The sequence below is a fragment of the Aristolochia californica genome, unplaced genomic scaffold (genome assembly GCF_029961685.1).
Source record: "Aristolochia californica isolate CCGP_79_NKW_82.1479 unplaced genomic scaffold, dmAriCali1.0.hap1 SCAF_4, whole genome shotgun sequence".
NCBI classification, from domain to species: domain Eukaryota; kingdom Viridiplantae; phylum Streptophyta; class Magnoliopsida; order Piperales; family Aristolochiaceae; genus Aristolochia; species Aristolochia californica.
Genome location: NW_027182103.1, coordinates 5,126,689 through 5,148,059, shown reverse-complemented (window position 1 = coordinate 5,148,059; position 21,371 = coordinate 5,126,689). Strand labels below are relative to the sequence as shown.

The 21,371-nt window shown below is 35.5% G+C and overlaps 3 protein-coding genes across 3 annotated transcripts; 2 read left to right on the top strand and 1 right to left on the bottom strand.

Moving 5' to 3' along the window:
- Nucleotides 1-416: 416 nt before the first annotated feature.
- Nucleotides 417-881, top strand: LOC137962211 (pathogenesis-related protein 1C-like). The gene has a single exon (XM_068808949.1). It carries the CDS (start codon nucleotides 417-419, stop codon nucleotides 879-881), a length of 465 nt encoding a protein of 154 aa, XP_068665050.1.
- A 5,366-nt stretch (nucleotides 882-6,247) lies between these two features.
- LOC137963842 (arabinogalactan O-methyltransferase 1-like) lies at nucleotides 6,248-7,432 on the top strand. The gene has a single exon (XM_068811057.1). It carries the CDS (start codon nucleotides 6,332-6,334, stop codon nucleotides 7,190-7,192), a length of 861 nt encoding a protein of 286 aa, XP_068667158.1. The 5' UTR covers nucleotides 6,248-6,331; the 3' UTR covers nucleotides 7,193-7,432.
- A 12,170-nt stretch (nucleotides 7,433-19,602) lies between these two features.
- LOC137963949 (uncharacterized) lies at nucleotides 19,603-21,296 on the bottom strand. Its single transcript, XM_068811179.1, has 3 exons — nucleotides 21,179-21,296; nucleotides 20,970-21,062; nucleotides 19,603-20,893 (listed from the first exon to the last, which is right to left on the bottom strand). Exons 1-3 carry the CDS (start codon nucleotides 21,224-21,226, stop codon nucleotides 19,967-19,969), a joined length of 1,068 nt encoding a protein of 355 aa, XP_068667280.1. The 5' UTR covers nucleotides 21,227-21,296; the 3' UTR covers nucleotides 19,603-19,966.
- Between the last annotated feature and the right edge of the window lie 75 nt (nucleotides 21,297-21,371).

Below are 21,371 nucleotides of genomic sequence, written 5' to 3'. Positions count from 1 at the left end.
TACTACTGGTGTAACAATCCCTCCATTTTTTATGATGACAAATCCCTAGCTTGAAGATCATATACATTAAACGCACATGTTAATAATTATGGAAATGATATGTTATTGCCAAAGAATTATGCATGCAAGGTCGTTGTTTTAATGTACTCCTGTTTGGTGTATACTAACTCCCCCTTAAGAAAAGGTGTATCCCCCATTTTTTTACAAGATAGAAGGTCAATGAGGGTAAATTTTGTAATTCCAACTTCCTATGTTCTAACTGCTTAATAGAAATTTTTGGAAGAGAAACTTTCAACTGTTAAATCTCATCGCTACTTCCTCTGTTAGTTAAAACCAACAGATTAGCTATCTTTGGCTAATTTTACGAATATATAACTCCACAGATTGATGGGAATATAGAGCATCAAGATAGAAAAATGAAAAACGCCACAGCCATCGTCTGCCTTTTCGGCTTAGCTATTGTCCCCATTTTTGTTGCAGCAGATCTGAAGGATGAGTTTCTGGATCTTCACAACAAATTCAGAGAGGAAGCTGGCGTCGCACCCCTTGAATGGGACGACAAGCTAGCGGCCTACGCGAGGGATTATGCCAACAAGAGAGCTTCGGATTGCCAGCAGCTGCACTCCAATGGCCCTTACGGAGAGAACATTTACTGGGGCTACGGTGACGGATTCACTAGTCCAAATGCAGCGATAAGATGGTGGCTCAAGGAGAAGAACCACCTCGTTTCTGAAACCAACAAATGCGCCGACGGAAAGCTTTGCACCAACTATAAGCAACTCGCATCGAGCGAAACCAAGCGTGTTGGCTGTGCTCGAGTCACCTGTGGAGATGGCAACACTTTCATGATCTGTAACTACGAGCCTAAGATTTCTTCTTGAGAAGAGTTGACACATCAAGTTATTTGTCACGATTTGCTTTGATGTGTTTCTTTCGCTGGAATCATCTTATTAAGATGGTGTTCAACTGATTTCATAATTGATTCGCCACGATTTGAGCGAGGTCTTTTTTTACTGTTCTTTTTGGCTTCTGAACTATTTCTTTCTTGACGACGGAACGAACAGATAGTCTTTTTGTTGAAGCTGTAAATGCGGCAACCATATTCATCATCCTTTACTTAAAAGATAACAAAAAAGACTACTGGAAATTGTGGTTCTTTAGTATGGGCTTTGGCCATGACGGATGCCTTCAGGGTAGCAGTTGCAGGTGATGAAGACGATTCCATTGTTGCACTGAACACGAGCACAACCCAGTTGCACGGAGCTGGAACAAACCACCTGAGAGTCCCGCGTGCACTAGTGTCGACATCATAGTTATAAGGGAAATTTAGGTTTTTACCCAAATTTTAAATATAATTAGATAAATAACGATCATTTGAACTTATTTAGAAAAATACCCAACTTTGACCTGTCTTACACATTTGTATAGTTAAAGGTGATACGTAGGCTTTGATCGATTACGTGTCACAACGTCATCATGCCACATCAATACTTGGTGAGTCGAACGACACATCAAGTAACACATTATCGCCCATGTAGGTTGCCACGTTAGGAGCTTGAGAAGAGAGTCTTGCCGTAGGGGATCAGTGTTCTTCCCTCTTTTGCTGAGATGATTGATGATTAACCTCATGAAGAAAGTTGGAGAATGAGTATTCTCCTCTTATTTTCATGAAGATTAAGTGATGCTACTTTGTATGAATCAATTTAAGGGTTTTTTTATTCGGTTTCTCTCATTCATACAAGTTTCAATTGAACAGTTTTCTATACCTTAATGCTGTTTTTTGATATTTGGAAAATTATTGGAATCAAGCATAGTTGATTCTTTACTGAAATCAGTGTAGTATGCTTAGTACCATAGTAAAAATTCATTGAATAACCCCTAAAAGACTACTATATTTGGCTGTTTATTGCGTGTTTTTCTCCACCATTGAATTCTTGGTTGATACAAGGCAAAGAGGTTTTTTTTGGCAAGAAGGTTGCTGAATTCATAAACGTGTAGGTCCTTTTAATTGGGAATATATTATGATATTTATTTATTTAAATACTCAAGAACCAAAGAAGTCCAAAGGCTGAGATTTCTTTACATATGGGGAATGCAGTTAAAGAGGATAAATTTCATCTTTGAAATTAACTTCTTTTGGATTTGGAGATTCTTTCTTGATTTAGAATGATATGAGAATCCTTCTAGATTGCATGTGCTAGCATATGGAAGGTTTATTCTTGTTTGAATGCATGCATGACTTGAGATTTGGATTTAAGAAAAACAATACTAGGTATGTGCTCTCCTTGATTCACTTGTTGGTCTCTTAGCTTAATTCTCGATTATAGCATCCTATACATGAATCTAGGTTGATTTTCTCTTGTTTTTACTTCATCTTTGGCTTTAGAACCAAAAGGACATATGGTTATGAGATTGTTGTCCAACGATTAAAGGAAAAAAGGGGTGTCGAAATTTCAGCAAGTGTAATTGATTCTTGAAGTTTCAACTTTAGGTCACAAATTCTTTGAGAGGGATTATTTGTTTAGTGGTTAAAATTTTATGGTTGAAGATATTGGAATTAATATGGCTGGGAAAAGTGACCTACTCAAAATTACCACAATTCCTCTTAAGGGGTTATCAAATTATTTGAGTTGGTCACAATCCGTAAAAGAATTTTCATCACTTGTGACTTGTTGAGTCACTAGAATAAGCCACCCCCTCTTCTAGATGAGGAAGATAGTGTATATACCAAGTGGCTTAAGGTGGATACACTTGTCCTTAGCTGGTTGATTAATAGCATTGAAGAGAATGTTGCAAATGATGTGATGCGTTTTGAGACTACTAAACAAGTGTGGGATACTTGTGCAAAGTTATACTCTAGTGCCAACAACTTGCAAAAATTATACATTATTTTCCAAAATATGTATAATACCAAGCAAGGAGATAATGTGCATCTATCTTGCAAGGTTTAGAGGTGTCATTCAAGAGTCGAAACTTGCTCAACCCTATTCCACAGATATTTCTGTTAAAGAGAAACAAAGTGAAGCATTAACAACAACCATCTGTCTCGCCATTATCAAACCGTATCTTGATAGCCAAGACTCAAATCCTCACCTTAGCAACTCTTCCCTCCTTTGATGATATAAGTGTTACACTTATACGTATCCCGAATCCATGGACCACCTCCCAAGTTGATGTCTCCTTAGCCATGTACTCCAATAATAGATGTGGTAGTTCCAGTGATAGTGGTCAAGGAAGAAATACTAGAGGTGGTGGTGAAAGAGGTGGTAGGAATGGCAAAGCTCTTCTCAATTTGAAAATCTAACTTGTTCTCACTATGGAAAAATAGGTCACATAGTAGAAACTTGTTGGAAAATCCATGTGAAACTAGAATAGGTTACAACCAACCAAGCTTCTACCAGTAGTGGAGACAAGGTAGAGAACAAACTTGACACATCCAGAGGCTAATTTTTTTTTTCCGAAGAAGATTATGATTTACTTCAATGAATGAAGAATATAATGATATCTCCCTTGAACAAGACCTCTCTTACTACTGTAGCTACAACTATCTTAGGTATGATCTCAGCTACTTCACCCTCTCCATCTTGGATTATTGACTTTGGGACCTCCGACAACTTGACAGGTAATGGTAATCTTCTGAGTTCTATGTCACCCTTGTCTGATCGGTAAATTCATTTTCATAGCAGATGGATCCCAAACCAAGGTCCAAGTGATGGGTCGACATATGCTACACCTACATTGCACTTACAAGATGTGTTTTTTGTTCCTAGATTTTCTTTACATCTTTTATCAGTCACTCAATTAACAAAAAGATTTAATTGTTCAATTTTCTCGTACCTCTTGTATCTTTCAGGACCTGTAGATGAAACAGGTGATTGGTGGAGGCAATGAACAAGGGGGTTTATACTAGGGGTGGCACAAAGACAAACTGACTCACAAACCGTTCGAGCTTGGCTTAGTTCAGTTTTTACTTGAGCTCGATTTGAGCTCAAACTTGAAATAAGACTCGTTAAGTATAACAAGTCAAGCTTGAGATTTTCCAAGTTCACCTTGTTAGCTCGTGAGCCGACTCATTAGTATAATATTTTTTTACAAAAATACCCTTGACTCTAATTGCTATCATCGATTCTCTCTTTAGTTGGTTGATAGTGTCAAACGCCTAGCAACTTCCCAGGAGGTCACCCATCCTAAAATTACTCTCGCTCAACTTAACTTCAGAGTTCTTAGTCAGATACCTAGCCAATACAACCCGAAATGATTAACCGTTTAAGGTACGGAAAGCCAAGTACCTAACCCATCAGTAGACCAGGGGCGGACGGAACCTAACCCAGGTGGACTGGAACCACCTAGCTCTGACACCCACCCTGCCTATTCTGAAGTCGTCTCTCACGGGATTCGAACAGCGGACCTGGCGTGCCCAGCACTGATACTATGTCAGCTGCTAGCCAATACACCCAAAAGACCGATCTGTTAGGTGTAGAAAGGTACTGCCTACAAGAGTGGACGAAACCACTCTGACAGATAGTTGCTCTTATTTACCTCAAACCTCAAAGACGATCAATCGTTCAGCCCTTTTGGGTCCCTCAACAGCTAATGTTGTTATTTGTCAATCGAATAAATACTATTGATGGAGGTATTTGCCTTTTCTTTTAGGTCTATTAAACTGGTTATTATACATTAGTACACACCATTGCAAAGCCTTGGGCTCTTCTCTAATACCTTACATTTCAATGGTACCAAGGTCATCACAATATTCTCTTTATTTATTTTTGTAATTTTTTTAGTTTTGTAGTTTTAAATGTAAGTTGGAGCTCGAACCCAGCTCGAGCTCGGGCTCAAACTTGGTTAAAATTTTTGGGGTCAAGCACGAGTTTGAAGTATTCAGATCAAGCTAAGGTCGAACATATGTAGGTTCGAGCGTCCCTCGGCTTGATGCAACCCCTAGTCTATACTATCTCAGCCAGTCAGCAATCTTAAGTGCAACCAGCTCACAACACTAGGCCCTTCAATGACACAACAGACTAGGCCACCCATCACTGCATTCCCTTAAACATATAATTCCATCATTACAGTCTATTTCTCATTTGAACTATGAAAATTGTCAACTGAGTAAACACCAGCAAAGTACTTACTCCCCTCAAGGTGAAACCAAAGGTGTTGCCCATTTTTCTTTAGTCCATGTTGATATGTGGGGACCCTTGAACATCTCTAATGTTTCTTATTCAAAGTATTTTATTACATTTGTTGATAACTTCTCTCGAGTTATGTGGTTATTTTTACTTAAAGATAGATCAAAAGTATTACTAATTTTCATTTTCTTTTTCCACGTGTATCCACTACATTTCTCTTTCATTTAGACGATGTTACTTTTATACAAGGATAACACGTTTTCCCCTTTCAAAATACTAGACAACAAAGACTCGATCTCACCCTCAACCCAATGAGGTGAACCGAACCAAGTATTCATAGTTCACCCTATGATGCAACAATTAGAAAGTTTACAAGAGAGAGACACCTTCCTTGCTTAGTGTTGTTCTATGGTCAGGAAAGGAAGATGACCCAATTGACCAAGATGGGTCAGCTGATTCATCGAATGAGTTGGTAAACTTTACCTGATTTTTATAACAAATCTAAATACTGTACTAATATTCCTAATAACCACGCAGCTATAGGCTCTCCCAACACGGCAACAAACGGTGGAAAGAGACTTTCCCTTAAATACACTAACAAACACTGATTTACTACTACCTAGAAAACAACAGGGATTTGCTTTCCTCTTTTAGTGTTAATTAGCCTGACCAGAAAGATTTCTTTCCACGGTCAAAAGTACCCATCTTTTCCACAAGCCAAGACATCACTTTTATTTACATGATAAATATTTTTTATTAAACTTTATATTTAAAACAAAAAATACTATCTCAACCGTCGGATCATAATAATCAACGGCTATCTTAACCTGAGACTATCTCAATCATCAGATCAATAGTTATCTCAATTGTCCGATCATAATAATCTCAGTCATTATCTCGTAATTTTCAACCAAGGGAAAAAAATTATTTTCGGACACGCAAGTCCAGTCCATATGGTTTCTATACCCCGATTATAGTGTATTAACCGACCTTTTCTTCTCTGGGTCTTCGGTGTTTCGTCCACATGGCTCTTCTCTCCGGTGTCTTCTAATATGAGGAGATTTGGGACTCTTGACTCCGGAGTTCTTTAATTTCATCATTAATGAGAGAAGGGCATTTTCGTCCTCGTAGGGGAAAAGACTCTTTCAGGAAAGCCCGACGTTCTCTCTATAACGGAGCTGTGGAGGAGGAATTCCGGAGAGATGAAGAAAGAGAAAGCTATGGGGAACCGTCTGTGGGCGGAGAGGCCGTTGTTCATCGCTCTCGCCATTGCCGCTTTCATGGCTGGCGCGCTTCTCCTCTCTAACTTTCATGGCAGGTCTGCCGATAGATCCTTTCTCTGCGGCCTTGATGTTGGGATTCTCCAAGAGACCGACACCACCGCAGCGCCTATTCAGTTGCAGGCGATCCTCCATTACGCCACCTCCAAGGTTGTCCCGCAGCAGAGTCTGGCCGAGATTCGAGTTTCGTTCAATGTTCTCCAGCGCGTCGCGCCCTGCAACTTTTTGGTCTTCGGGCTCGGCCATGACTCGCTCATGTGGACGTCTTTCAACCCCGGCGGGACGACCCTCTTCTTGGAGGAGGATCCCAAGTGGGTGCAATCGGTGCTGAAGACAGCGCCAATGCTGAACGCGCGGACGGTGCCGTATCGGACTCAGTTGTCGGAGGCGGACGAGCTGCTCAAATCATACAAGCAGGAGGCTGCCTGCCTACCACCTCGGATACGGCTGCAGGGGAACGACGCTTGCCGGCTGGCGCTGAGCAATCTGCCGGAGCAGGTGTACGAGCGGGAGTGGGATCTGATCATGATCGACGCGCCGAGGGGGTACTTCAACGAGGCGCCGGGGAGGATGGGTGCGATCTTCTCCGCTGCGGTGATGGCTCGTAATCGGCAGAAGGAGGGCGTTACCCATGTCTTCCTCCACGATGTCGACCGGAAGGTGGAACGCGTCTTCGCAGAGGAGTTCCTCTGCGCCAAATATCGGGTGAAGGCCACCGGGAGGCTCTGGCATTTCGAGATCCCGCCGGTGACTAACTGGAAAGAAGGCGACGGATTCTGCTGAGACGATCGATCGAGTGGCGGTCGGTGGCCTTCCCTGTCCAAAGGAATCCCGACCCCCACTCTGTTTTCTTTTACAGAAAGAGACTTGAGACTTAGAGAATTATCTTCCCTTCGATTAATTTTTTTCCCCGATGAAATATAGGTAACAATTGATGCAGGTTATACTTGTTCTGAAATCGTTTTTCTTCAATGTTTGACTGACATGGTGATAAATTTATGAAATTTACATCTTTTCCGTTTCCGATTTCATGTCTGAAACATGCTTTTACAGTTCCACGCTTCCAGCATCTCAAGTAAATCTTTCCGTTTCTGCTTCAGTTTCAGTTTCAGTTTCAGTTTCTGCCATGGCTGATCATTAATTCTTACCCAAATCCAACCTGGGTTGATGGAAATTTCTGAAAGCTTACATTAGATAAAACTTGAAGGTGAAGAAACGGAAGAGTGCAGATGGGATGGGTAGGTCCAAAGTTTTGGTAGAAAGTCTCAAAATTTGGAACGGCTAGGACCCCAATGTGGATGTGGATCATGGTCAGTGGTCACCACTGATTGGTTGGCTCGATTCATTCTCTCCACAGGAGGTCGAGCCGGATTGGCGTCCTTTCCATACGAGATGACCACAATTTTTGGCTATATGGGGTTTATTTGGTAATTTTAAAAAATAATTAAAGGAATTTAATTTTTTTCTTAAAATTATGGATAATGTCCAATTATTCTAGTATTTTCAACTATACCTCTATAGGTACCGTATTTCTACATAAAAAAATAAGAAGCTTATTAATATGCCCTTTTTTATTCTTTATTTTATATTTATTAACAATTTTAAAATATTAAAAAAATTATATTGTTTGCACAGTAGGGAGAAAGAACCTTGTATGCAATTAGGGTTGTAAATAGGTAACAGTCTGAACGAGTAATGTGCCATTTACACAAACTTTCTTTCATTACCTGTTTTCGCTTAAATGGATAAAAGCCTATTTATTTATTTATTTTTTATTAGAATAAAATGAACATAATCATGCTGAAAATTATAAATAAGTGAGAATAAATGAAAATTGAAATAAAGCTACAAGATCTAACATTGTGTATACATATAATGCTAGTAAATATCTATTGCACCATGGAAACTATACCTTAGTTTAAATATCTAGTTTCAATTTAAATATAATCATCATTACAAATATCATTACAAGGATGACTTTCTAAAGCACCCATTCAACTAAATGACTTTGAAGGTGGAACTAATAATGATTTATCTCATTACATGGTAAAAAAATTATCTGATCGGGGACGATTATAATTCAAATTAAATACAATTAAATAACAATACCTCTCAAATCTCTAAGGACTTCATTTAATGACTTGTCACCCTCAATTTTTTTGGGAAGTTTGGTATAGAATATAGCCAAATAACTCTCTTGAGTTGTATCTAAAAATTATAAAGAAAAGGATAAATAAAAAAAAATTGACAACTGCAAGATAAGTACTAAAAAATATAAAAATAAAGAAAAAATCACCTTTTAAACTATGTCCTAACCAATCTTGAGAAGAAGAAAAAATGACTATTTCCACAGTTTTTGGCAACATTGGAGATCTAGACCGACTAGAACTCTACCTTAGGTGCTGAAGTTGGCCACTGATGATATTGTGGAAACAGGAATTGCCCAAATATCTTGAACAATTTGACTTATTATTGGAAACTTAAATCTATTATGATTCGACCACTTTGTCACACCTATGGAGCTACGAAGGTTAGCAAGAATGCATTCTTCCTCCAAATATGTCTCCAAATCTAACTTAATATGTGCAATGATCACAACCAAAACAAATTTCTCATATTTAACTTCTTATTCCTCTATTTCATCAATTCTTCCAACTATAGGTACCGCATCACTAGTGTTGGACCATGAACTGAGAAATTAAAATTAAAAAATTGGGGGTTAATGAAAATTAACACAATTAAGAGATTAAAGAAACACACACCGTAATAGAAGACAAGGAATTTTTATTCTTGATGTTTTGCTATTGGTAATCACTGCCCAAGAGCCCTTGCTTGGGAAAATTCCAATAATTGCTCTATTAGCGAGAAAATTATAAGATTAAAGAGATCTTCTTTAAGCTAAATGTAATACCCTATTATACTCTTCCAATCTCTTCCAAAAAGATTACAATTGGATTCTAGCTCTAGTGGGCTTCTCTTTCTGGAATTGAGGTTCTAGACAACCTCTTACAAAATATCAGAGTAAAAACAAAGTAAAATAGAAAGCTTACACTTTTGAGTGGGAGAAATGGCCTTCTCCTAGTTAGATCCAAGTCTCCAATCCCTTTATGCACTTGAGTGAATTTGTCGAAGCTTGATTGTACCAGGATGCGTGAGAAATCTTTGAGAGAGTTGATGGAAATTACAAATTTTGGCTCATTTCTCTAAAATGAGGGCTTGAAAAAATTTGAACTGATGAGAATATTGAATGCACTTGGTTTTCAAACAAATACTCAGTTATCCTTCTAAGAGACTTTTGTTGGGGTATTTGTAAGATTCCCTACCAAAGTAGTCATAATTTGGCCGTTTACAAAAAGTTGACAGATACATTGATCGATTAATTATGTGTAATAATTATATTTTTAAGAATCCTTAGGCTTATTGATCGATCAAAGCTCAAACTCTTAGAATATTAAGCTGATCAATTAATCCTGCTTGATTAATTAATCATGCATTGAAGTTCTAGCTGAGCAAAAATTTAGTATGATCGATCAATACAATGGGTTTAATCCATCATGCTTGTGTCACTTATAGGCATGATTCTGGCTGATCGATCAATATTGTAGTTATGATTGATTATACCTTATATTTTTCAATGCCTGGATTAGGTATGATTGATCAATCCTATAGGGATGATCGATCATGTTTTATAGTGTTGAATTTCTTGAAAAGAGAAATATTTCACTAACTCGATGTAATTTGAGTACATGAGCTTCTATTTACAATAGAGTAAACGAGTAGAATCCAATTACAATTAAACTACCCTTGTCCCAGTTACGCCCAAAGTTTAACACTAAAAGATAAGTCCTAGTTAAATAAAATAATTGAATATAAATAGAAGACCAACATAGCTAAGACACTTTTAGCTGAAACTCTTCAGTAAGACCTCTTCCTATGAGGCTTCTATAAGACTCCACCAAATTAATTCAAGCTCTGTGTGACTTCTTACTGTGAGAGTCATATAAGACACTTCCATACTTACTCTTCAACACTTCCCCTCAAGTCGGAGTTTATAATTCCTACTTGCAATGAAAAGGATTCTCGATCATCAATTTTCTTTTGCTGATTTTTTGTATATGCAAAATACTCCATCTTTTGTGTTCTCCCTTTCTTGAATATTTTGGTTACATAAAAATTACCACAATTTGTGAAACAAAATACCTTTTTCATGTACTTCTTCTTCTACTTCTCCACAAGTTGGGGGTAAATATAACATATAGACCTAACTTTGATAAAACACAATGCGGGAGATGAAAATCACTTTTAGCTATATGACAAAGCTCCATACACCAGTCAAAATGGTCATAGTCTAAAATATACTCTGCTCAATTTTAAAGGTGGAAAAACTACCCAATTTTAGGGCTTAACAAAGAGACTACTCACTTTTTAAGGGTAGCTGAAACACAAATCACCTCTTGGGTGAAAAATAAAAGACTTGACTCAAGTTGGATGTTAGGCACACTCCTATACTTTTAGGTAGTGGGTCTAAGCATTGCTTTAACTGGAAATAGGCAACTATGCAACACTCATACTTCCAAAATGACCTTTCTTTTTTTTTGAAGAAAAAACTAGGGGAGACTATAAGAGTAGAACTTAATAAACTTGACCAAGTATAACTTTTTTAGGGTGACAATAATTTTGAGAGTAAACTATGCGAAAGATGCACAACCAAGTAACAAAAACACAAAACTTGAAAACAATATTGAAGCAAAATATTGCATACCTTGAATGAGCACATCATGGAGTGATTAAGTCTGACAAAAACACTCTAATTAGAAGAGAAAATCCGGATTTTAGGAGAAAAGAAAACTCAATTCGCATCAATGCATGGAGAGAAAATAGGAATAAAAGATATTTTAAGCAAAACTGGCCTTTAGAAATTCTGATATCAATATCTCCAAAAAATGTTGCTTAAAATCATAAAAGGTGTTTTAATAAAGAAAATAGACTCAAAGAGCTTTAAATTGATAACTATTTTGATATAAAAAATTTATTTTTGAATCTTTTATGACCTCTTATTTTTTCATTATTTTGTAGTTTGACTCCTACCAACTCCAATGAGAATATTTCGTTAATATAGATCAGATTGAAATGGCATTTTCTCCTTATGAAACTAGACTTCGATTCCTTTCATCCAAGTTTAATTTTTTCATAAAATATACTTATTTTGAGAGAAAGAATCTGATAGATTTCGAACTCTATAATTTGGCCGAACTGAGTACTCTTTCTGTTTTGGCCAACATAATCATAGGCCCTTATGAAATTGATATCTCCCTCTAGAAAACTTAGATTGAGAATTGGTGTGACAAGGTATATAATAGATTTACATATAAATCTCTACATAAAGTCTCATTCTTGATGGCTTAAAATGGCTGGAAACGTGAAGATTTTTGCTACTACTCATACCTTTCTTGCAGTTTGACATTTGCTGCTTCAAATATCAATTCCTTTTTTTAGAAAGCACCACTTACCTAAATTCTTTTTGAGTTGGAAATAGGCTCCAATATATTTCCACCAATATATAATATTCAATAAAATAGTTCAATATCGAGTTGTGAACACCAAGAAACTAACAGGTACTAGGATAGGAAAAAAAGAAAAAAGATAGAACTTGCCTAAACTTCTAGAGATGATAGATCAGAAAAGGATCACATTATCTCTATGGGTTGACAGAGTAAACTCACAGAATTCGCTCTGATACCATATTGAATTTATGAAAAAGAGAAAAGCTTCATTGACTTGATGTAATTTGAGTGCATGAACCTTTATTTATAATTGAGGAAACAAGTAAAATCCAATTACAATTAAATTATCATTCCCTTAGTTACACCCAAAGTTAAACATTTAAAAATAAGTCCTAGAACAATCGGACAACTAAAAATAAATAGAAGACTAACGTAACTAAAACACCTTTAATTTTCTGTGAAACTCCTGTAAGACTCCACCATATTAATTTTGGCTATGTGAGTCTTCTTATTGTGAGAGTCAAGTAAGACTCTTCCATATCTACCCTTCAACATATAACTCATTTTGGCATAGTTCTATCTGATCAATCAATACCATGGATATGATCATGTATGCTTTATATTTTTTCCAGACTGCACAAGGGATGATTGATGATTACCAAATAATGATGGATCATGCTAATTGCCCAATTTTCTATAAAAGGCTTCTTAGTAAGATAAAATTCATCATACGGTTTACTAGTGTTGGAAGATGGGCCCCAAGCCCATATATCCAAGTGTATTGGAAGATGGGCCCAAGCCCACACGACCAAGGAAGACCCATATATCTAAGTGTATTGGAAGATGGGTTCAAGCCCATAAGATATGGCTCCACCATGATCACACGAGCTGGTGGGACCCACCATGATCACGTGAGGTGGCATTATGAGTCTTACACAAGAAGAAGTCTTATAGAGCCACAATTATTATGGAAGGGGGTCTCATAAAAGAGTTTTAGTTTAAAAGTGTTTTAGTCAGGTTAGTATTCTATTTATATTGGGTTATTTAATTATGTTAGGACTTATCTTTAAGTGTTAGAGTTTGGATGTAATTGGGACAAAGGTAGTTTGATTATAGTTGGAGTTTACTACTTTCCTCTATTATAAATATAGGTTCATGTACTCTGATTATATAAAGTCAATGAAGTATTTCTCTTTTTAATAAATTCAACATGGTATCAGAGCATGTTCTGTGAGTTGACTCGGTCAACCCACAACAGTTTAGGTTCGTATTTCTCTTTTTTCAGTCCCTATACCATTATTTGATTTATGTTTTTACCTCTATATTGAGCTTTTCATATTGCATATTATATATTGACGAAAAAATATTTGAGTCGATATTTGAAACAACAAAAGTCAAATTGCGAAAGAGGTTCATGCAGCAATAGAAAAGTTCAACTTCCAAGTTATTTTATGCTATCAAGAATGAGACTTTATATGGAGAATTATATATCAAAAGAAAGATCTGTAAGTCTATTTTTTTACCTATTCAAGCAATTCTCTATCTGAGTTTTTTTATATGGAGATATTGATCTTGGAAGAGTGAATGGTCATGCTGGAAAAGGGGAAAGAGTACTTAGTTCGGCAGAGACCAAAATCTATCAGATTATATATCTCAATAGAAGTATATTTATGAGGAGAGTTTATACTTGGATGAAAGGTATTTAAGTCTAGTTTAAGAATGAGAAAATTTCATGTCAATCTGATCTATATTTAAGGATTTATTTGTATTGGAAGAATTAAAGGTCATACTAGTATCCTGTTGCATTGAAAAATCCGAATTAAGCTGATTGTTTTGCGTCTTTTTGAGTTGTTGTTATTGATCAACTATATCAAGAAAATATCACACTTACCCCTTTTTCGGTTACTACATCTATGTTATTTGGTTCAAGCTGGGAACAATGCCATTACCTCCCAGCTTGAGAGGGAGAAGTAGAAGAAGTACACGAAAGAGGTATTTTATTCCATATGTTGTAGTAAGTTTTATGTGACCAAAATATTCAAAAAAGGGGGAGCACAAAAGATGAAGCATTTGCATCTATGAAAAAAAAATTGTATCAAAATTTTTTTTTGTAGCAAAGAAAATTGAACATCAAGAATCCTGACTCGTAGTAATAATTGTGGTAATTATTGGTGATACCTAACTCAACTCGACTCGATTCTATTTCTCCGATTGGATTATTATTTTGAGGTATTTGCAACATATTCATTGGTCAACATATTGGATCGGATTATTTCATGGGTCCTTGTTACAAGGATTTTTATTATTTTGGTTCATGTTATATGGGTCCAGTCCCATTTCAGTAGTAGTCATTGTGTCTCTTGGGATGAGACATTATTATTGAAGAAGTGGTGGTCTCAGCATCATATCTTCCTGTTTACCCATTACCTATTGGTTATTTGACAACCTTACTCCTACAATCCTTTATTTGACTCTCACATACATCTTTGGGCCAACCTTTTGCCTGTTGCTTCGGTTGGGAGTTTAAGTCCATCAGGGTTGAGTGTTTTAAGTCCATTGAAACTTTTTTATGTACTCGTGGGTCTTTTATCACCATCTTGTGAATGACATGCATTACCCACTTATCATGTTTGAGAGTCAATGCTCGGGTTGGGACACCGTGATGGAGGATTTTATTACTACATATATGTTACCCCTCTTAATTGACATTTATTACTCCTACCACTTGAGAGTCGTTGTCCTGTGGAGGGACATAGTGATGGAGGACTTTTTATTACACTTCTGAGCACTACGTATAGACCCACTACCTGCAAAAGATAGGAGCGCGATTACCTGAGAATGATAGGAGTGTGCTCTACATCTAGCATGGGTTATGACAAGAGTATGGAGCAATGTCATACGACTTGGAGTGATTTTACTATCACTTATCTTATACCAATTGGGCCTCATGGAAGAGAACACCAGAGTGAGGGGGAGTGTTGGAAGATATAGAGGATTGCCATTTTATACGAGAAGATCTATACATCATTTGCAGCAAACTAGGAGTGCATGATGCTCTCTCACCCCCAGCTTGAGGGGGAGTGTTGGAAGATGGGCCCAATCTCACACAACTAAGGAAGGCCCACATATCTAAGTGTGTTGGAAGATAGTCCCAAACCCATAAGATATGGACCCACCATGATCACGTGAGGTGACATTATGAGTCTTACACAAGAAGAAGTCTTACAGAACCACAATTATTATGGAAGGAGGTCTTTGTCAGAGTGGTTTCGTCCACTCTTGTAGGCGGTAGCTTTTTGCACCAAAAAGATCAGTCTATTGGGTTGTCAGTCTCACATAAGAGTTTCAGTTTAAAGGTGTTTTAGTCATATTAGTCTTCTATTTATATTGGGTTATTTAATTATGCTAGGACTTATCTTTTAAGTGTTAGAGTTTGGGTGTAATTGGGACAAAGGTAGTTTAATATTAGTTGGACTCTACTACTTTCCTCTATTATAAGTAGAGGTTCATGTACTCTGATTATATGAAGTCAATGAAGTATTGCTCTTTTCCATAAATTCAACAACTAGCATGTTATAAACTTGGATATGCAACAGTTAAACATGATTTTCAAATCAATTTCCCCTAAAGCTCCAAAATTTTCATATACTTTTGGATTGAAGGTTGGTTGACTTTTCTCTTACATTGTAAGAGTTCTTGAGATGTTTCTTTTAAACATGACTCTAGTCTACAAGTCTTCAAACTCCTTGCTTGTGCTTCTTCAAGATGAGTTGATACTTCTTTTGAGTTTGTGGTCTTGAGATGAATTTTTCAGTTGAGTTGTAGAGATTGTGAGTATTGTGTCTCTTGAAACAAAATACATTTTACAAGCTTAATTTACAATTATTAGCTTAATTAAGTTATATTATCTTCAAATAATGGATGAGTCAACTTTAGGTCAACAACTAGAACTACTTTAAAACTTAGATGAACTATTTATGCTTAATAAGATAGTGTCTACGTAGATCTTCTAAGAAAATCTTAACTTCACGAGTTTGCAATTTAGCGTCATCCCCATAAAGTCTAAGAAAGAAACACGTAATAGAGTTCATCTTAAAACAATGATCTAAAATATGTGCAATAACTTAACAACTTATTAGTAGACCCCTGATACTTTTAAGACTAACACAATATTTTTATGCTTGAGTCTATAGTCTCTATGTAGGTCTTCTAAGAAACTCTTAACTTCAAGAGTTTGCAGTTCTGCTTCAATATTCCCCTCAAGTTGGAATTTATAACTTCAGCTTGCAAAGAAAAAAATTATTGGTCTTCGATTTTCTTTTGCTGAAAAAAATCTTCATAGATAAAAAAACATCATCTTTATGCGAAAACTAATATTTTGTGTTCCCCCTTTCTTGAATTTTTTGGTCGCAAAAAAATTACCACAACATGTGGAACAACATACCTCTTTATTGTACTTCTTCTTCTACTTCTCCCCCTCAAACTTGGGATAAAAAGGACAAAAAGACCCATCTTGGATAAAACATAATATGGGAGAAGAAAGTCACTCCTAGCCATACGACAAAACTCCAAATACCAGTCAAAATGGTCATAGGCGAAAAAGGGCTCAACTTAAGGGCACAACAAAGAGACTACTCATTTTTTAAGTGTAGCTCAAAAATTAAATCACCTTTTGTGTGAAGAATAAAAGACACGAGTCAAGATGGATGTTCGACACACTCCTATACCTTTTAGGTAGTGGTTCTAGGCATTTCACAGAAGTGATAAAAACACATGATGATAAATTGAAGAAATACTAGAGGAAAACAACTTTAAATAGAAGGAAACCTTTATGCAACTCTCACACTTCCAAATGAATCTAGAATATGACCCTTTTCTTTAAAAAATGGGAGAAATTACAATGGTAGAACTAAATAAATTTTACCAAGTATAACTTTGTTGGGAGTGGCCATAATTTTTAGAGTTCATGATGTGTAAGATACACAATCAAGTAACAAAAACACAAAATGTAAAACCAACATCGAAACAAGATATGACGTTAAATGAGCACATCATGGAGTGATTAAGTCTAACCAAAACTCTGATTAGAAGAGAAATTTTTCTAAAAAAGTTGGATTTTAGGAGAAAAGGAAATTCAATTCACATCAATACATGAAGAGATAATAGCAAAGAAAATAGGAAAAAAATAGAGATTTTTTGCAGAACTGACCTTCGGTACTTTTGATATTGATATCTCAAAAAATATAGCTCAAAATCACATGATATTTTTTTTTATCAAGAAACTAGACTCAAAGTGATTTAAATTGGTACCTAATTTGGCATAAAAAGCTTCGTTGGTGAATCTTTTATGGCCTCTTGATTTGCTTCATTTTGTAGTTTGACTGTTGTCAACTCCAATGCAAATATCTCCTTAAAAATAATCAAATTGACATGAAAGTTGCTTCTTCTGAAATTACGCTTTGATACCTTTCAACCAAGTACATTTTTCTTCATAAAATATGTTTATTTTGAGATAAATAATTTGATAGATTTTAGACTCGTTAATCTTGCCGAATTGAGTACTATTTAATCTTTGGCTAGCATGGATAGTGTGAATATCTTGCATAGTAAGGGGTTAGCGAAAGTGAATACCTTCACTTTCACTCATTCTTAAGAAAAAAAAAGTGAAGATAAAATAAGTCCCTAAGGCTAGTGAATTCACTTTCACTCATTCTTAAGAAAAAAGAGTGAAGATAAAAATCAGTCCCTAAGGCTAGTGAATTGACTTTCACGCTCGCTGTCACTTGCTTTCTCACTCTTGCACTGCTTATTTAACCCTCTCACTCTTGCATTTGGATATAATAAAATTAAGCATTTGTCAAATATTTTATTTTATATATTTAATTATTATTTTTAAATAATTATTTTTAATTATTTACTAATTTAAACAAGTTGAACTTTTCTTAGTTTGTTAGAAAATTGTTTAATAAAATTAACTTATAAAAATAAATCTAGCGCATTAAGTATATATAATAAAATACCTTCTTCATAATTTATACAAATTCATGATTTAAATATTATATTTGATTCTAATTTAAGAGTGAGAATTTATATATTACAAAAGTAACAATTTGATTAAGTATTTGGATATTACAAAAGTATTTATTTTTAATCATTTTATTTTATATATTTAGCTAAATAAATAATTAAAATCTATTAATTAAATTTTATAAATTTAAAACAAGTCAAAATTATTTTTAAAATTAAAAAAAAATAAACTTTATTTTATTTTATTCAAATAAAACTGTCTAAATTTTAATTTAAATCTATTAAAGTAGTTTATATATAATAAAATAAAATTTTATAATTTTATTTTTATATATTTAATTAAATAAATAATATTTAATTTAATTTAATTATTTTAATTTTATATTTTTATTTAAATAAATAAATTTAATTCAATTTGTTATTAATTCGGACATGTTAAATTCTCTATTAACTTATTAATAAAAAAGTTAAATAAAATTTAAATTATTTTATTAACAAATTTCTTATGTATTTTCCTCTATACTTTCCAATGTCCACTAACTCTAACACAAAATATTACTTTTTCACTATACTTTCCTTCGCGCACACTAACATAAAAAAGTAATTCACTTTTAGTAGGTAATTCATTTACAAAAATTCATGATTTTAATATTATATTTTATTTCTAATTTATGAGTGAGAATTTAGATATTACAAAATTAATTAAGTATTTGGATAGTATAAAAGTAATTATATGTTTAATCATTTTATTTTATATAATTAACTAAATAAATAATTTAAATTTTATTTTTAAAATTATTTATTAATTTAAAACTAGATTTTTTTTTTAATTTAAAGAATTTCTTTCCACTATACTTTCCATAGTCCTTACATATATATTAAGGGAAACTCTTTTGCTACATAAACCTTATAAATAGAAATCCTTATTTGTGCTTATTCCATTTTTTTTTTCTGGCAAACCCATTGAAACCCTGTTACTTGATTTCGATTGTTTATATAAACCAAAATTGAATATTTCTCTTGTGTTCCAAGCTAGTCATGGATCATTGATGACAGCAACTTCTTTGAATGAATGGTTGCATCAACAGAAAGTTGTGTCTAATAGCCATAGTATCTAAGGATCACCCTGTAAATCAGTTCAATCAGATTAAAAGTTGGTTTCTCCTCCTTTGTGCATCCTATTTCTGCTCTGGTTTTACGCTTGCCAGTTAGTACATGCTGAAGAAACTAAAAAGCTTCACCCTTGGAAGAGAAATGAGGGATTCTATGGATCTAGTGGAACTGTATAAGTTGGTTGATTAAGGTAATACTTTATTATCAGCAACATTGCATATAAAATATTAGTGCAAGTGAACAAAATACTTTGGAGCTATTGCACTTGATATAAAAGATCAAATATTGTTTATTTCTCTGTTGACACATTAGTTGCACCTACTTCTAATCTCAAATCACTCTAAATATGAAGTATTCCATACCTCAGGAAAGTTGATCCTACATGATTGATGATACCAGTGAAACAATTTGGGTGTTAGGAATGCGACACCCTAATTCAATACTAACAAGAGCAATAATAATCGTAGAAGAAGAAATAATCAAACACAAAAACACAAAATTTATACAGGTTCGCCTCAAGGTGAGACTATGTCATGTCTTTCGCCACTGTAATAACTCACTATAATGATGAAGTAATTTACAATAGAAATAACTTTTCTTTTCCTAATAGTAGCGCCCCCAAATATAAAGAGAAAAGTAGGGCAACCGAAATACAAGTGTGAAATTCCCAAACTACCCTTAATAAAATAACAATAAATATATCGTGGACCTTTGGGGGGCCTCCGCCCCCTTCCAACCCCTACGACAAGCTTACCACAAGGTCAATCCGCGTACCAACTCAGCATAAGATGTTAATTAAGCTCCACAACTTAACTTTGGGTTCAATTAAGAATAAGTTTGCAAAAGGCACATTGAAACTATTGAATATTATGCATTACTAACCACCTTAATTGTCTTACAAATCCTTCATCACTCATGAAGGAGAAGATGTGTCAAAGGAATGTCTCCGAACCAAGAGGCAAGTGACCTTAGAAAGGTGTGTGTGTGTGTTCTCTAGTGTACATAGAACAAAATCTGGCCGGTGAAGTGCGAGATTAAGTGGGTCCTTTCCCACAACCAAACCTGATGCATCAAGCAGAACATGCCATGAGTTTCGATGAGCCTCCGAGATCCAGTGCATTGAATAGCGAGTGCCTCGCACATCAATTGGATAAGAAAACAGCCCTTTGGGACTGTATTTGCATTTCCTTCTAAAGTATTGGCTGAGTTGTGATCCTTTGATCCTCAAATCCAACCAACTCTCAGGTGCTGGAATCACCTTTGAATCCTTGTAGCTAGCAAATTCTCTTATGAAATCCACTTCCTCTTCAATTATGGTCATGTAGCAATTATACCTGAAGAAGGGGTAGCTCTCTCCTACCAACATCATTGCATCTTTGTAACTGGGAGTGAACAAGACCAGGTAGTCATCTTCCCTCAATCCACAATGTTTTAATACTTTATTTCGAGCTTGGATCTCTGGAATGGAGATAAATGTCCCCGGGAAGGATGACTTCTTGTTGAGGATATCCAGCAATCTTGATGCCTCCAACTGAGTCCTGTCAAGATCAGGATGAGAGCTACCAAACGATGGGGAAGACGATTCCCGCAGGCCTCGTGGGGATTTACGTTTATCATCAGCCATCTCTGGAGATTCTTCTTTGATGCAGAAAGAATACAGGTCGTTCTTGTCATCGTCTTCAATTAGACCGTTATAATATTGTGGGTATTTTGCCAGGACATACTGTTCGACGTATTGCATCTCGCTTGGAGTGATGGGGCCAGACCATCGAAGATCAAGACCATGGAGAGAGGATATGGCTTCTGCTACTATGTGTGGAGGGATGACCGACTTCGGCTTCTGCTTAGCGTTAAAAAGGTGATATTAGAAAGATGAAAAAACAAGAAACTGAACAACTATGTTTTGCGTTTTTTACCTTAACAACCATACTACTTGGTCTGCCACTTTCAATTGGTGACTTTGGCATTGATGAGAAGAGTGATCCTTCATATTCAGATGCTATTAAGGCCTGATGATTATTGTCAAGGCCAAGTCAGAATTGTATTACGTTTTGGATTGTTGAATCAAAACAGAACGACTCGAAATTTTCAGATGAAAAGGATCTGGAATTGTAAGGAGACTGACCTGTCGTCCAGCACGAAGAATAATCTGATCTTCCATGTTCTTACCCATGATCACTTTCTGATGTTCTTCTTCCTTTGGCAGATAGACCTCTCCAGAGAAGGAGAAAAAATTGATAGGTGGGAAGAGAGGGCCTAAACAGACCTTCAAACGCCCTTCTTTCTCTTGATACAGATTTTGCAGCTTATAAAGTGGT